The sequence below is a fragment of the Panthera uncia genome, chromosome E3, assembly GCF_023721935.1.
Source record: "Panthera uncia isolate 11264 chromosome E3, Puncia_PCG_1.0, whole genome shotgun sequence".
NCBI lineage: Eukaryota > Metazoa > Chordata > Mammalia > Carnivora > Felidae > Panthera > Panthera uncia.
Window position 1 is genome coordinate 17,178,704 of NC_064815.1, and position 12,346 is coordinate 17,191,049.

Here is a 12,346-nt window from a genome sequence, read left to right on the forward strand (position 1 = left end):
GCAGCCCAGCCCCTAAGAGAAGATAACTTTGTGTTTTTTATTTTAGATTCAGAAAAGTCAACCCAGGTTCTCCAAAGAGATGTTCACCAGAAAACGTAAATACACACATGTCCTCCTTCTGGCAAGGTGCGGTGTTGGGAGCTTGGGAGTCTCTGTCCTCTTCCCCAGTGCCCTGGGTTAGGGAAGGAGGGCCCAGGTCCCAGGACGTGTACACCCTGCATCCTAAAGGTGGCGGAAGGAGCGGCAGTCAGTATTTCCGCTGCCGCGGGAAGAGAGTACTCCCTGAGGACCGGAGTGGGGGGCTGGTGGGGCTGGGGTCCTCGGAGTCCAGGCTGAAGAGGTCCCTGCCAGTGCGAAGGATCTGTTCCTCCAGCTTTTTGTGCCGCTTCATGTCTGAGAGGACCTTGTCCAGGCGAGCCTCCCGTTTCTGGCTCCGGGCTGAGCTCCCTAGAGAAAAGTAAGGTAAGAAATGTGGATGGGAAACAGTGTGCACCAGACCCGTCCGGATGCTAATTAATTACTTGCGGAGCTCATTAAACATAGAGAATTCCAGGCCTCTGTCATGGAGGTTCTGAGGTTTAGTGCTCGGCCTCAGATGGGGTAAGCAGTGAAGGTCTGAACCATGAGAAGGGGCCAGTAATGTGCAGACCAGGGAAGGGTATCCAGGCAGGGGAAGGACAAGTACAAAGGCCCCAGGCAGGAGCAGGGAGGCCTGTTCAAAGAAGAGGATAGAAAGCTGGGGGAGGAGACTGAAAGATGTGCTCAAAGAATCGACTCACAGGCCAAAGTCATGAGGAGTGGCTTGGATCTCTTCGTTTAAATGGAAATGTCCTTGGAAGCTTTGGTGACCCAGGGAGTGGCAGAGTTGGGGGGAGGGGGGGACAGGGGAGGGGAGTTGCAGTGTATGGATTCTCTCTTGACATGCTCTTTCCTCCAGTGATGGAATCCTTTGGAGAATTTTAAACAGAGTAGTGACGTGATTTATATTTTAATAGGATTGTTCTAGTTGCTGAGAATGGAAGCAGGGAGACCAGTTAGGAGCCACTGCAAATATCCAGGCAAGAGAAATAATGGCTTGGATGTGGGTGTGGTATTGGAGGCGGAGAGTAGCAGATGAACTTGGAAACATGGAGGTAGAGAGCTAACAGAACTTGCTGCTGGCTTGAATGTTGGGGTAAGAGAAAGAAAATCAAGAATGGTTCTAAGGGTAAATTCTAGGAAGGCACATGGGGTGTTAAATTGGGTCAGATTAGGAGATGTACGCGGTAGTAGAGGGATGAGGATCTAGATAATAATGAATTACCAGAAAGACCTGAACTTTTAGGGAGACAGATAAAAGGAATGGGGACCATTATAGAATTATTCGTGAAAGTTTCGTAAAGGAAGATAAGGTATCTATCCAAGCCAGAAGGAGGTCACCACTGGGTGAAATGCTCGTTCCTGCAGCTACAAGTTGTGTAGCAACCAAGGCACCAAGCATAAGCCTCTTTTAGGCAGTCACTTTTTAGGTCAGTGGGAGTAGAGGCTCTTCACCGCCCCCGCCCCCCTTGTCTGTACCTGGGGTGCGTCTCCGGTCAATCAGGGAGTCCTTTGGTGTCATTGGCTCATCATCAAAGTCAAATTCTGTAGGCATGTGTGGTCTGGGAGAGGCGGACAGAGGGTGAAGGGTGAGGGTGGTCTCCCCAAATACCCCACCCTGACGGTCTTCCCCCCCCCCCCCCCCTTCTGTGCCAACACTTTCCATGCTCCAGGGTCCCACCTCCCCTCCCAATTTCCTCCGGGCATCAAAGGAAGCAAGCCCCAGGAACAAGGTGTAAGGGTGTGCCCTCACTTTTCCTCTTCCTCCTCTTTGGGCTCAGGCTCCTCATCGGATCTCTCCTCTTCACTCTGGGCCTCAGGCGTCGGTGGCCGGCGGGGCAGGATCTCAGCCCGAAGCTCCAGGGTACCGTGGGCAGCCAGAAGTTCATAGAGCCGCTGGATTTCGGAGGGGGGAGGCATCCAGGCCTGCCCATCCGCGGGCAGCTCCACCTCCTCATCACTGCAGGGCACGTACCAGTCTTCGGATTCTCCCTTGGTCTGCTCTTCCCCGTCAGCACTGGGGGCTTCTCCCTGCACCTCCTCAGCCCCGGACCCCTCATGCTCCGTCTCCTCCCGGCCTCCTTCCCCCTCTTCTTCGGCTTTATTGGCCGAAGCAGAGGGGCCTCCGGTATCCTCCACGGCCAGAGCTTGGAGGCCAGAGGTCACTTCCCCTTCTTCAGACAGAGGCGCCGCCGTGGTGGCCGAAATGTCGCCATGACCCCGAACAAGGGACATAGGCTACTAGGGGAGGGGCCTTGCGATGATAGGGGATGCAGGAGTAGTAAGCCGGGAGGGGGGAGGGGGGGCTGGGGGGGCCTCCCGTCCCCCTCCCCCAAGGGATTGGGCTGCCCAGGAGTTTAGGGATTGTCTCTGCAACCAATCAGGCTCCAACAACGGTCCCTGCGACGAGACCGCCGGTTCCCAGGAGGGGGCGCTGAGTCCCCTCCGAGGACCCCGCCCCACGGATCCAGATCCGGTACTCCAAGATTCCCAGGGATCACCGGAACCACTTTCCGGGCCAGAGAGGGGCGGAGCCGCTCTTTACGCCTTCACACCGCCCCTCTCCACACCTGGATCCGACGCCCTCTCCCCACACCTCGCAGTTCCGCCACTTCAGCCGCCGTACGCACCTGGAGCTAAGACCCGCCTCCCGGGCTGCGCAGGGTCACAGTACGCAGGCGCACAGAGATGGCGCGGAAGGCTCCGCTCTAGCCAAAGCTACTTGGAAAAGGAAAGCAAGGGGAGGATTGCACATGCGCAGGTAGGCTCGGGCACAATTGGCTTCGGCCCACAGTAAAGATGGCCACCGGGTCGTCGCATGCGCACACCACCCAGTAGGTTCTGCCCGAAAGAGGGCAGTGCCACGGGCCCCGGCGGCGGCGGACAGACGTAAGGACCAACTGAGGCTTAGAGGCGAGTCTCATGCAGTCTCCGTTTATTGGTGTTTCAGACTCATGCAGCATCCGGCATACAAAGAGGGAGAATCTGTTTGATGTATCTTTTTTTTTTTTTAAAAACTTTTTTTGTTCCCCCCCTCTTTTTTTTTTTTTTTTTTTTTTTTTTTTTTTTTAAGAAAACAAAACCCGCCAACTCCAGCGTCATAGCTCGGTCCCCGCCTCCCTAGCGGACTGTCGCGTGCAACAAACCTCTCTCGTCCTCTTGGAAAATAATTATAGAGCTTCCCGCCCCTCATTCGCTCCCTGCATCTGGGAGCTTTGGATCTATTTCGGGGTTCTTTCGCTACAAAGCACGTGAATGACCCCAGTCCCGACGCCTTTAAGAAACTCGCTGACCGGGTTAAAAAGCCCAGGTGGGGCAGGTCAACTCGGGCTGAACGGAGAGGGTCAACAGCCACGCCCCTTCCTCCTCGCAGGTGCGTGTTCAGAACAGAGCTAGCAACAGTGCACGACACCCTGCACAAGTCCCCAGACAAGGCCTGGCTTGCCAGCTCTGCGACCCAGAGGCGCCCCGGGGGCGTCAGGACCTGGGTGGGCCCAGCAGAAAATAGTCGGAACCCAGGCTGGGGAGCCCTCCCCTGATACCGCTCCCCTCCCCCAGCCTGACCTACGTGCTGGAGTTTTTGCAGAGAAAACGGTGGCAAGAGGGAAGAGGAAAGGATCCTGAGGGGAGGAAGAAATGCTGAGGGGAGATGAGGCAGGAAGGGGGCAGAAGGTGTGAAAGGTGAAGGAGAGATGATACCGGGGAGAAGGAAGAAAGGAATGGGGAAATATGCCACGACAGTGAAAGTTGAAAGAGGGACACTGGGGCTGAGGTGCAGGGAATTCGGGAAGTTGGGAGGAGTGCAGGGAGGGTGAGAGCAGAGAGAGTTTGTGAGACCTTCAGGGAGATTTCCAGAAGTGCAGGGAGGTTTCCAGAAGTGCAGGGATAGGGAGGCCAAGAGGCTGGAGGGGATGCAGGCAGAAGTGCAGGGAGGTTGGAAACAGTGCAGGAAGAAGAGAGGCCTACGGTTGGCACAGGAGCCTGGCAGGATGCAGGAGCAGGAAAGAAGCTGGCTGTAAACAAGGCCGCTCAGGCTCCCTTGGTCCCTATGGGTGCGGGCCTGGGCCATCGATTGGGCTTCCCCCAGGGGAGGATGGGCCCAAGGCAGCTCCCAACAGGAAGAAAAATCTTGGAATGCGGGGCAGAGCCCCTCACTTATACACTGTGGGAGAGGAGAGGGAGGGACAGACAGAGACAGGGGGGGGGGGGGGGGGGGGAGACAAGGAGAGACAAAGGAGAAGTAGGGAGGACAGACAGGAGAGAGCAGGGGTAGGGGTTAGTAAAGCTGCCCTTGCCAACCCTTCCATTCCTCCCAGCCTGTCCCAGACCCCCACTCACCGCCTAAGTTGATGACGCAGGAGGCGATGATGATGAGGACCCCCCCTACCAGCGCCACGATGCTTAAGAGCTTTGCCACGCGGCCCAGACGCTGGGCCCCATCCACGTCCCCCTGCTGCAGGCTGTTCCGGGACTGGGGTTAGGGTGAGGGGTGGGGCACCATGGCCCAGGTCAGAAGGCAGCCCAGCAGGGATCAGGTGAAAGAGTTGTCCAGAGGAGACAGGCGGGCCCCGTGGACAGTGGTTAAAGGAGGAAAGAGGGTTGGGGAGGCAGGGGGAGGAGGGCACAGGTCAGCAAGGTGGTGTGAAACACGTCTTGGCATCCCTCCCACCTGACGGGGTAGGGCAGTGGTGGCTCAGACGGTAAAGTCCTAGGGAGAGGCCGGGAAAATCCCCATAATTGGGAAGTGAGATCCATGCAGAGAGGAGAGGGGAAGACAAGGCTACTCCCGGGGTTCTGTCCAGGTGCTGGCAGGAAGCTGGGAGCCACAGCAGGCCTGGGCCAGGGTCCCATGGGGCTCACCATGACAGCATAAGCGAAGGCCACGATGTTGACAGGCCACATGGGGCAGAAGCAGGACAGGATGGCGAGGATGATGTAGTCCCGAGGTTTCTGGGTGCCTTCACCCCCCTCCACCCCAGACCCTGCCAGCTGGGAGCTGGGGTGGCGGCTCAGGCTACCTCTGGGAGATCCTGGATGCCCACTGTGAGCCCTTCCTAGTCGATCCTCCTCAACCAGCTGCTGCAGCACGCGGGGAGGAGCCCCATTGGCTGGGTGGGTTTTTGTTGAGGGTGGCGAGTGAGGCTGAGGGGCTGGGCCCTCTTCCCCATCGCCAGCCTGCAGGGGAACCACTGCCCCATTTTCTTGCTTTTCCCCCACACTCTCAGTCAGGACCTCAGGGGTGGGGTCCTCCTGGGTAGGGGGCTCTGGCTGAAGAGCTGACTTGGGGGTGGGCTGGGAATCTGGCTGGCAGTCTGGCTGAGGGTCTGACTGGGTGTCCAGCTGAGGAGCAGACTCTGAGGCTGGCTCAAGTGGGGCTGTAGACCCCAGATCAGACCCCTGGTCTGCAGTGGCCTCTTTATTTGCTTCTGGTTTGGGTGCCGGCTCTTGGCGTGCTTCTTTGGGGCTGGGGTTGGCATTTGATTCCCCTCCTGGACTTGAGCTGAGGTCTCTGGCCTGGGCTGTTCCTGGGGCCCCAGTTAGGGTCTCTGTGGTTTCTGGAGCCAGTCCAGCTTTGGTTTCTGAGTCCACAGGGGCCCCAGTGTCGTCTGGGCCGGGCTGCAGGGCCTCTGGCTCATCTGGGACCCCAGCTGGGACCTGGAGAGGGCCAGTTTCGGCTTCAGAATGGCCAGGCCCTTCTCCTTGGGTTTGGGGACCCTCTTCTATCACCTTCATCTCCGAGACCTCAGAGCTGCTGGCTGCCATCTTGAGAGGGGAGAGAGGAGAGGACCTCAATGGAGTGGATGGAGCAGCAGAGACAGCAGCAGTCCTGGAAGAGGAGACAGGTTTGGTGTGAGGAAAGCGGTGGCTCTCGGCACTGCAGCCCAAGAGGGCTATGCTCCTGTCTTAGGGCCAGCCCTGGGCTGCCTCTGGGGAGAAGAAGAAAAGTTGGGGTTTCCTTTGCCTTAGGGTGGGACATCCCTGGGGAGGACTGCTCTGCTCAAAGTCTTCTGCTGGGAGAGCCCCGGGGAGATTAACCCTTTTGAAAACAGGACCCTCCCCATGGTCTCTTCCTGGGTCCACCCGTTAAGAGCCAGACTCTCAGATCCTAGCAGATGCCCCAGCACCCCGAAATCAACAAGCTGTGCAGACGCTCGTAACACTCCGACAGGCAGACAGGCACACTGGGCAGAGGACCGATACTCACATTCCACTCCCTCTGCATCCTCCCCTCCTCCCTGGGTGCCCCGCCGGTGCAGTTTTCTCACTGCGCGTCTGGGGCGCAGACGCCCCCGCCCCTCCCTGGGGGACCTGGGCATTTCCTCTGCGCCCCTTCTCAGCCCCTCTCTCAGGGATTCCCTCAACCCCCGGGGAACCGGCGCCTCCTCCTCCCATCGGCGTGGCGCGCCCAGCACCACCAGCCAGTCCGCCAGGCGCCCGCATTCCGGTGCAGCCCTCCCGGCGTCCGCCGTCTGTCCGCGCACTCCTACCCGCAGCCTCTGTCCATCCCCGTCTCACCTCGACGCCGGCTTCTAGACTGCTCCCGCTGCTGCCGCCACCGCCGCCCCGTTGCAGCAGCCGCAGCCCGGGAGGGAGCGAGTCAGCGAGAGAGGGAGGGAGGCGGCGGGTCTCCCCTCCCCTCTGCTCGTCCCCTCCTCTCGCTCCTCTCAGGTCCCCTCCCCTACGCTCCGCTGCCGCCGCGCACCGCCCCCGCCCCTAGCTCGCCTCCCGCCCCTCCCGGCCAGCCCCAGGGAGCCACGCGTGCCAGGCCCCGCGTTACCCGGGCAACCGGCCGGGTAACCACTCGCGCCCCCTCCCTACCCCTTCCCACGCGCGCCTCCTGGGGGTGCCCCCTTCCCAAGCCCCGGGCCCCTCCCGCCAACGGTCACCGGGGGTCCTGGCAGAGGCAGGGGGCCGGGGGAAACCAAGAGGGGTCTGCGAGGAGACGGGACCTGTGAGACAGGCGGGACCCGGTGGTGGCACCCCAACAAGCAGAAAGAAGGGAAGGGAGATGAGGCAAAACTTAGGGAGGCTGCTCAGGAGGAACAGGGTGGGGTTTTAAGAGAGGGGAGCCTGCAGTACAGGAAATCCCTCTACCCTCGAGGAAGCAGCAGCAGAAATGGGCGCTGGAAGGCTCCAGGGCCCCTGGAGCAGGACTCAGAAGGGAATTCCAGGGCAGAGGCTGCAGGGGCAGTCTGGAACCGGAAGGGGGCTGGGGCCGCGGAGCCCGCAAACGCAGAATGGGCCACGCCTAGGGTGAAAGGGACAGGTGGGGAGCAGTGCGGTTTTTCTTCTCGCCCTCACTGCTCCCAGTCCCGGGGCTGACTTCCCCCGTCCTTTCTGCAACTCCACCACCCGCCGTCACCTCTTAGGGCCTTGAGAGTGTGCAGGTATTCGGCGGGGGTCTCAGCAGCAGGCACGGGGTGTGGAAGGGGGAGAGCAGCATTTCTGTCTGGTAACTGTTTGGGTTTCTAACCCAGGCGTCTTCAAACCTCCAGTGGCTATTCTGGGCCTGCCCAGATTGGGTATTCCCCGGAGACCTGGGAGTCCTGGAACCTGCTCTCCAGTCACTGGAGCCTCGGCCCCACCCTGGATCTGGACTGCAGCCACTGGTGCTGCCTCCGGTGAGGGAGGAGCCAGCGCCCCAGAGCCACGCTGGGTCGACAGCAAGGCTGGGACTGACACCCGGCGGGGAAGAAACTCCTTGGGGGTGGGGACAGAGGGCTAAGTGAGAGCAACTCATCCAATCCAGAGTCAGAGACAGGTTTTTATTTAAAATTTATTGTAATGGGGTCCGCGCAAAAGGAGGGGATGAAGGGTGGGGAACATGCAGGGGACACAGGAACACGATGACATGGCCAGGGCCACAGCTTCTGTCTTGGGGGAGAGGGATGAAAAGAAAAGGCCAGGGCTGGAGCTGGGGTGGAAGAGGGACGGGGGAGACACTGTGACTGCATTCCCCCCACCCCCAGGTAGCACCTCTAGTCCCTGGATCCCCCCGTTTACCCTGGCACCCTAAAATTCCATCTCTTATCCTGCCTCTGGCCCTAGTGGCTCCTTCTTTTGCTCCCCTTGACGTGTTTTCCCCTGACAGATTCTAAGTAGGACAATGTTTAGGGCCTGACCCTAAACAACCCCACCTTATGAAGGTACTACCGTTGCCTTCCCTGCTTCTGCCCCTTCTCCAATCTCACCTTTTCCCCTCCTTCCTCTCCTCCCTCCCCCTGAAAAAAAAAAAAAAAAAAAAAAAAAAAAAAAAACACCAACTCCCCAGGGAGGGGCAGCAGACAGTAGTGGGGGGTGGGGGGAGATGGAAGGAGGAGAGCAAGGACCATCAAGGAGAAGGCTCACAGATCCCTGGAAGGGCAGGGCAGGGGGTTACAGAGAGGAGAGGGGGTGAGGGCAGTGGCCACTCCTGTCCTCTGCCACCCCTGCCCACTGTCCAGGGGGCTTCAACACAACCGAGGGGACAGGTGTTTGTGTGGGGTCAGGTCTGACAGGGAGAAGAGAGGAGCAGGAGAAACAAATCGTTAAAACCTAGCGAATTCCCCTAAGAAACATCTCTTCCTCCTTTCCTTCTGGAGGCTCCTTGGTTGGTGGGGAAGTAGTGAGGAGTTGGTGGGAAGAGAGGGGAAGAGGAGACGGTACCAAGGGACTTTCCTCCACTTTCCGCTCTCCCCGCCACCAACCTGGAGCTCACCAGGGCTGAGAGGGAAGTGGCTGAGAGCTCACGGGCACCCCCTCGGCCCCCGAGAGGGAGCCCACAGCTGTCGGGGGAGCTGCCACCGCTGCTGCCGCCGCCGCCGCTGCAGCCGCCGCCGCCGCCGCCGCCATAGGACAGACCTCACCGGTACCTGCACAGCGAGAAACACCAGGAGATCACAGTACAATCTGAAAGGCAAGAGCCTCGCCCCCTGCCCCAGACTCATTCCCAGACTCCCTCCCCTGGGACACAGCCGTTGCTCACTTCCTGTTTGGTCCCCAGAGGCCTCCGCCTGCATCCTTACCCAGTTGTCCTGAAGGGCCTTCCCTGTCCCCAGAAGTCTCCCTAACTTCAGTGATGGATGGGCATCCCTGGCCTTCCTGAGATCCCCTATTGGGCCCTTTGAGCCCCCTCGTCCCACACAACCCATCCCACCCCCCCCAGCCATGCCCCACGCCTTGCCTGGTGGGTGCGGGGGTCCCCCTCAGCAGGTGGGCTGTGGCTGGGGGGCGTCTCCCGGGACAGGGGGGGCGGCCCCCCCCAGATGGGTCTGCATGTGGCCGGCCAGCTGGGCAGGGGTCTTGCAGTGCACGCTGCACAGCTTGCACAGGATGCGGTCAGCCCGCGGGGCCTGGAGCCCGTGGTCCTTCACCGCGTGGATGCGCAGGTATGCTGCTGTGGTGAAGCCTATTGGGGGGGGGGGTGGATTGGGATGGGGGATGGGGGGTCAGCCAGGTGGAGACCCCAGAGACGGGGCTGTTCTCCTAGGCTGGGGACGCCCTGCTCAGATGGCCCTGTCCTCCTCCCACCATATCCTTGGTAGCCTGGGGCCAGCTACTCTGTTGGGGCTGGTGGGGCACATTCCCTCCCTAAGTTTGGGGCCTGGTTGAGTGGTGTCAGCTTCCTAGCCTTGGTGCCCACAGAGCCTATTCTCCGTGGCTGGGGGACCTCTTCCGGGATGACAGCGCACTGATTCCTAGCCACTTGAAGAGTTGACCCTCAGCAGAGACGGCTGTGTCCCCTCCCTCCAGGGCCCCATACAGTCTCAGCCCAATTACTCCGTGAATATGTGAATCTGTTTAAAAGCAGCTTTTTCTGCTCCTGGGGCAGGGCGCGAGCTTGTTAAACCCCTGCCAACGCGCTCTGCTTGCCCCAGGAGCCGAAGAGCAGAACATGTGGCCACACAGCTGAAACCCTGGCTTCCAACCCTTGGGAACTGGCTCTTGACCACTCCTTCCCCACGGCAGTGAGTCCTGCTCCCACCCTCCCTCCCCACCCCCAGAGACTGACTCTTCCGGGTAGGTCATCTCCTCCAGTCAACACCTCTCAAAACTTAATGAGGTTCAGTCCTCCTGATGTTGTTCCATTTGCTTCCTAAAGGGCTCTAGATGCCATGAGCTCTGGACTACAACACCTTTAACCCACGTCTGTGGAAGGGCCTCTGGCTTTGTCCCCTACCCATTGTCCCTGGCCCTCCCAGCATCCTTCAGCATGTACCTTTGTTGCAGAGCTCACAGACATGGTGAGGGCCCTGGCTGTGCACCTTCATGTGGTCCGAAATATAAGCCGAGCTCAGCATCTTGCCACACACATGACATGGCACCTTCTCCTCGTGTCGTACTGTGTGCGCCCGCAGTCGATCCTTCGTAGCAAAAGCTGCCTCACATTTCTGGGGAAGGGGGGAGGGGCGTGGGGGGTGTCAGGAGAGTTAAAGCTTTGGGGAGTGGGGAGAGGGGGGCAAGAGGTTAAAGGAATCAGAGCCTTGGGGATCTTTGATCTGTAGGAAATGGGAGTGAGATGACAGGGTCTTGAAGAAGAGATGAGAAAATGGAGTGAAAAAGCAAAAAGAAGAGAGAGAAAAAGGGGGTCTGAGAGGCTGAGCTCAGACAGCTACAATGAGGATCAAAATCATGAAAACCGGGACAGGAGGCGGCGGGCTTCCTACCTCACATTTGAAGGGCCGTTCTGTTGAGTGCACTTGTCTGACGTGACTGTTGAGGTGATCCGGCCTGGGAACACGTTGGGGTTGGGGTTAGGGTTAGGGGCCTGGGGAGCGGACGCGCTCCCAATTCTACCCAACTTAGCACGACCAGCCTTTCCAAAGATCCCTGCCTTTTCGCCCAAGCCCAAGGCAAGGCTTCGGAGCGCTGGCGCGGCAGGAAATCCCTCCCCCTGACGCAGGGCGGGCTGGTCCTCCTCCCACGCGAAGCTTTCTTACAACCGGAGGACCCACCTCCTTGGCTAAGTACCACCCCCTGCTCCCTGGTAACCAGGAGAGGCTTTCCTCCCTCCTCCCGGGGAGTGGCTCCCGGTCCCCGTCCTCAGAAACCTCCTCCCTCCCCGCCAGCCAAGGCCAGGCCACCTCCGTAGCCGTCCCTCCCTCCCCACCCGCCCAGTGGGCGGCCGAGGCCCCGTGCACACCGGGAGAAGCTCTTGCCACAGTGGGAGCAGTTGTAGGGCTTGTGCACAGCGCCGTCATGTGAGCGCACGTGGTAGCTCATGCGGTCCTTGCGCTTGAAGCGCTGCTGGCACACCGGGCACTGGTAGGGCTTCTCGTCCGAGTGCGACAGCTTGTGTCGGTTCAGGTGGTAGACGTCGCGGAAGGCCTTGCCGCACATCTCACAGGCGTGGTTCTTCCGGATGCGCTTTCCCGAGGCGGTCGTGGTCACCACGCCACCCGCGGCCACGGCGGCCGCTCCGCCGCCCGCACCCGCTTCTCCCCCTCCCCCGCCGGCTCCGCTCAGCTGGGGCACGCTCAGGAGGCTCAGGGGCACCATGGTGGGCATCTTCATAGCACCCGAGGGGACCCGGCCGGCCTTGGCTCCCGTGTGGATGGCCTCGTGCCTCCGGAGGTTGTAGCCGTTCTTGAACTCCTTGGCGCACAGGGCGCAGATGTAGGGCCCCTTGCTCTTTGTTTTCTTCTCCAAGGCAGATGCGACCGGGGCCACGGCGACCGTCGAGGTTGGGGCTACGACGGCGGTGGCCGCGGCTGCGGCGATGGTGGCGGCAGAGACAGGGGGCGCGGCCTCGGCAGCGGGCGCCGACACCGGCGGGGGCGGCGGCGGGGGCGCCGGCGGCTGCTTCAGAGCCGCTGTGTCCACTGTGGAGGCGGCGGCCGGGGCCGGGGGCGCAGCAGCGACGGCGGCGGCGGCGGCGGCAGCTGCGGCGGCGGCCGCGGCGGCGGCCGACTCCTGGGCGGCGGCGAGAACCGGGAGCAAGTCCACCTGGAGGGGCTCGGCCGCCGGGGGCTGGGGCGTGGGTGGGGGCGCCGGCGCGGCCTGCGAAGACAAGGCGCCGTGTGGGCCGCGGCCGCGGGTCGGCGCCCTCCCGGCCCGGCCCGCCACGGCCGGCCCCTACTCACCTGGAATGGACTCTGGGCGCAGCCCTGGGAGGCAAAGAAGCGGGACTGGAGCTCAGCCCCGACCTGCAGGGGGTTCTGGGCGTGACCCTGAGGTGGCGGGAAGGAGTTCATGAGGCCGCCCACCCCCCGGGAGTCCAGGCCCAGCACGGGGAAGGGGGGGGCCAGCAGCGTGCAAGGGAACACGGGGAACATGGCCTCGGCCACGG

General features: G+C 61.0%; 3 protein-coding genes and 1 long non-coding RNA gene across 8 annotated transcripts; 1 reads left to right on the forward strand and 3 right to left on the reverse strand.

Annotated features, from left to right (window-relative positions):
- Positions 1 to 23: 23 nt before the first annotated feature.
- Positions 24 to 2,702, reverse strand: PAGR1 (PAXIP1 associated glutamate rich protein 1). The gene is made up of 3 exons (XM_049638614.1): positions 1,832 to 2,702; positions 1,558 to 1,640; positions 24 to 447 (listed from the first exon to the last, which is right to left on the reverse strand). The coding sequence occupies exons 1-3, from the start codon at positions 2,311 to 2,313 to the stop codon at positions 248 to 250; spliced, it is 765 nt and encodes a 254-aa protein (XP_049494571.1). The 5' UTR covers positions 2,314 to 2,702; the 3' UTR covers positions 24 to 247.
- Positions 1,955 to 6,768, reverse strand: PRRT2 (proline rich transmembrane protein 2). 3 transcript variants are annotated; one of them, XM_049638613.1, is made up of 5 exons: positions 6,595 to 6,768; positions 4,939 to 5,905; positions 4,417 to 4,549; positions 2,709 to 2,796; positions 1,955 to 2,038 (listed from the first exon to the last, which is right to left on the reverse strand). In XM_049638613.1, the coding sequence occupies exons 2-4, from the start codon at positions 5,839 to 5,841 to the stop codon at positions 2,744 to 2,746; spliced, it is 1,089 nt and encodes a 362-aa protein (XP_049494570.1). In that variant the 5' UTR covers positions 5,842 to 5,905; positions 6,595 to 6,768; the 3' UTR covers positions 1,955 to 2,038; positions 2,709 to 2,743. The 3 variants fall into 3 exon arrangements, with proteins under 3 accessions (XP_049494570.1, XP_049494569.1, XP_049494568.1); XM_049638612.1 differs by lacking the exons at positions 1,955 to 2,038; positions 2,709 to 2,796 and having other exon boundaries at positions 4,255 to 4,549; XM_049638611.1 differs by lacking the exons at positions 1,955 to 2,038; positions 2,709 to 2,796 and having other exon boundaries at positions 4,465 to 5,905.
- Positions 6,769 to 6,895: 127 nt separating this feature from the next.
- LOC125928060 (uncharacterized) lies at positions 6,896 to 10,374 on the forward strand. 2 transcript variants are annotated; one of them, XR_007459545.1, is made up of 4 exons: positions 6,896 to 7,466; positions 7,557 to 7,700; positions 8,772 to 9,446; positions 9,703 to 10,374. It is a non-coding gene; the product is annotated as an uncharacterized LOC125928060 (long non-coding RNA). The 2 variants fall into 2 exon arrangements; XR_007459544.1 differs by having other exon boundaries at positions 6,898 to 7,466; positions 8,780 to 9,446.
- MAZ (MYC associated zinc finger protein) lies at positions 8,304 to 12,340 on the reverse strand. 2 transcript variants are annotated; one of them, XM_049638610.1, is made up of 5 exons: positions 12,141 to 12,340; positions 11,201 to 12,057; positions 10,725 to 10,788; positions 10,277 to 10,448; positions 8,304 to 8,930 (listed from the first exon to the last, which is right to left on the reverse strand). In XM_049638610.1, exons 1-5 carry the CDS (start codon positions 12,330 to 12,332, stop codon positions 8,773 to 8,775), a joined length of 1,443 nt encoding a protein of 480 aa, XP_049494567.1. In that variant the 5' UTR covers positions 12,333 to 12,340; the 3' UTR covers positions 8,304 to 8,772. The 2 variants fall into 2 exon arrangements, with proteins under 2 accessions (XP_049494567.1, XP_049494566.1); XM_049638609.1 differs by lacking the exon at positions 8,304 to 8,930 and adding an exon at positions 9,264 to 9,466.
- Between the last annotated feature and the right edge of the window lie 6 nt (positions 12,341 to 12,346).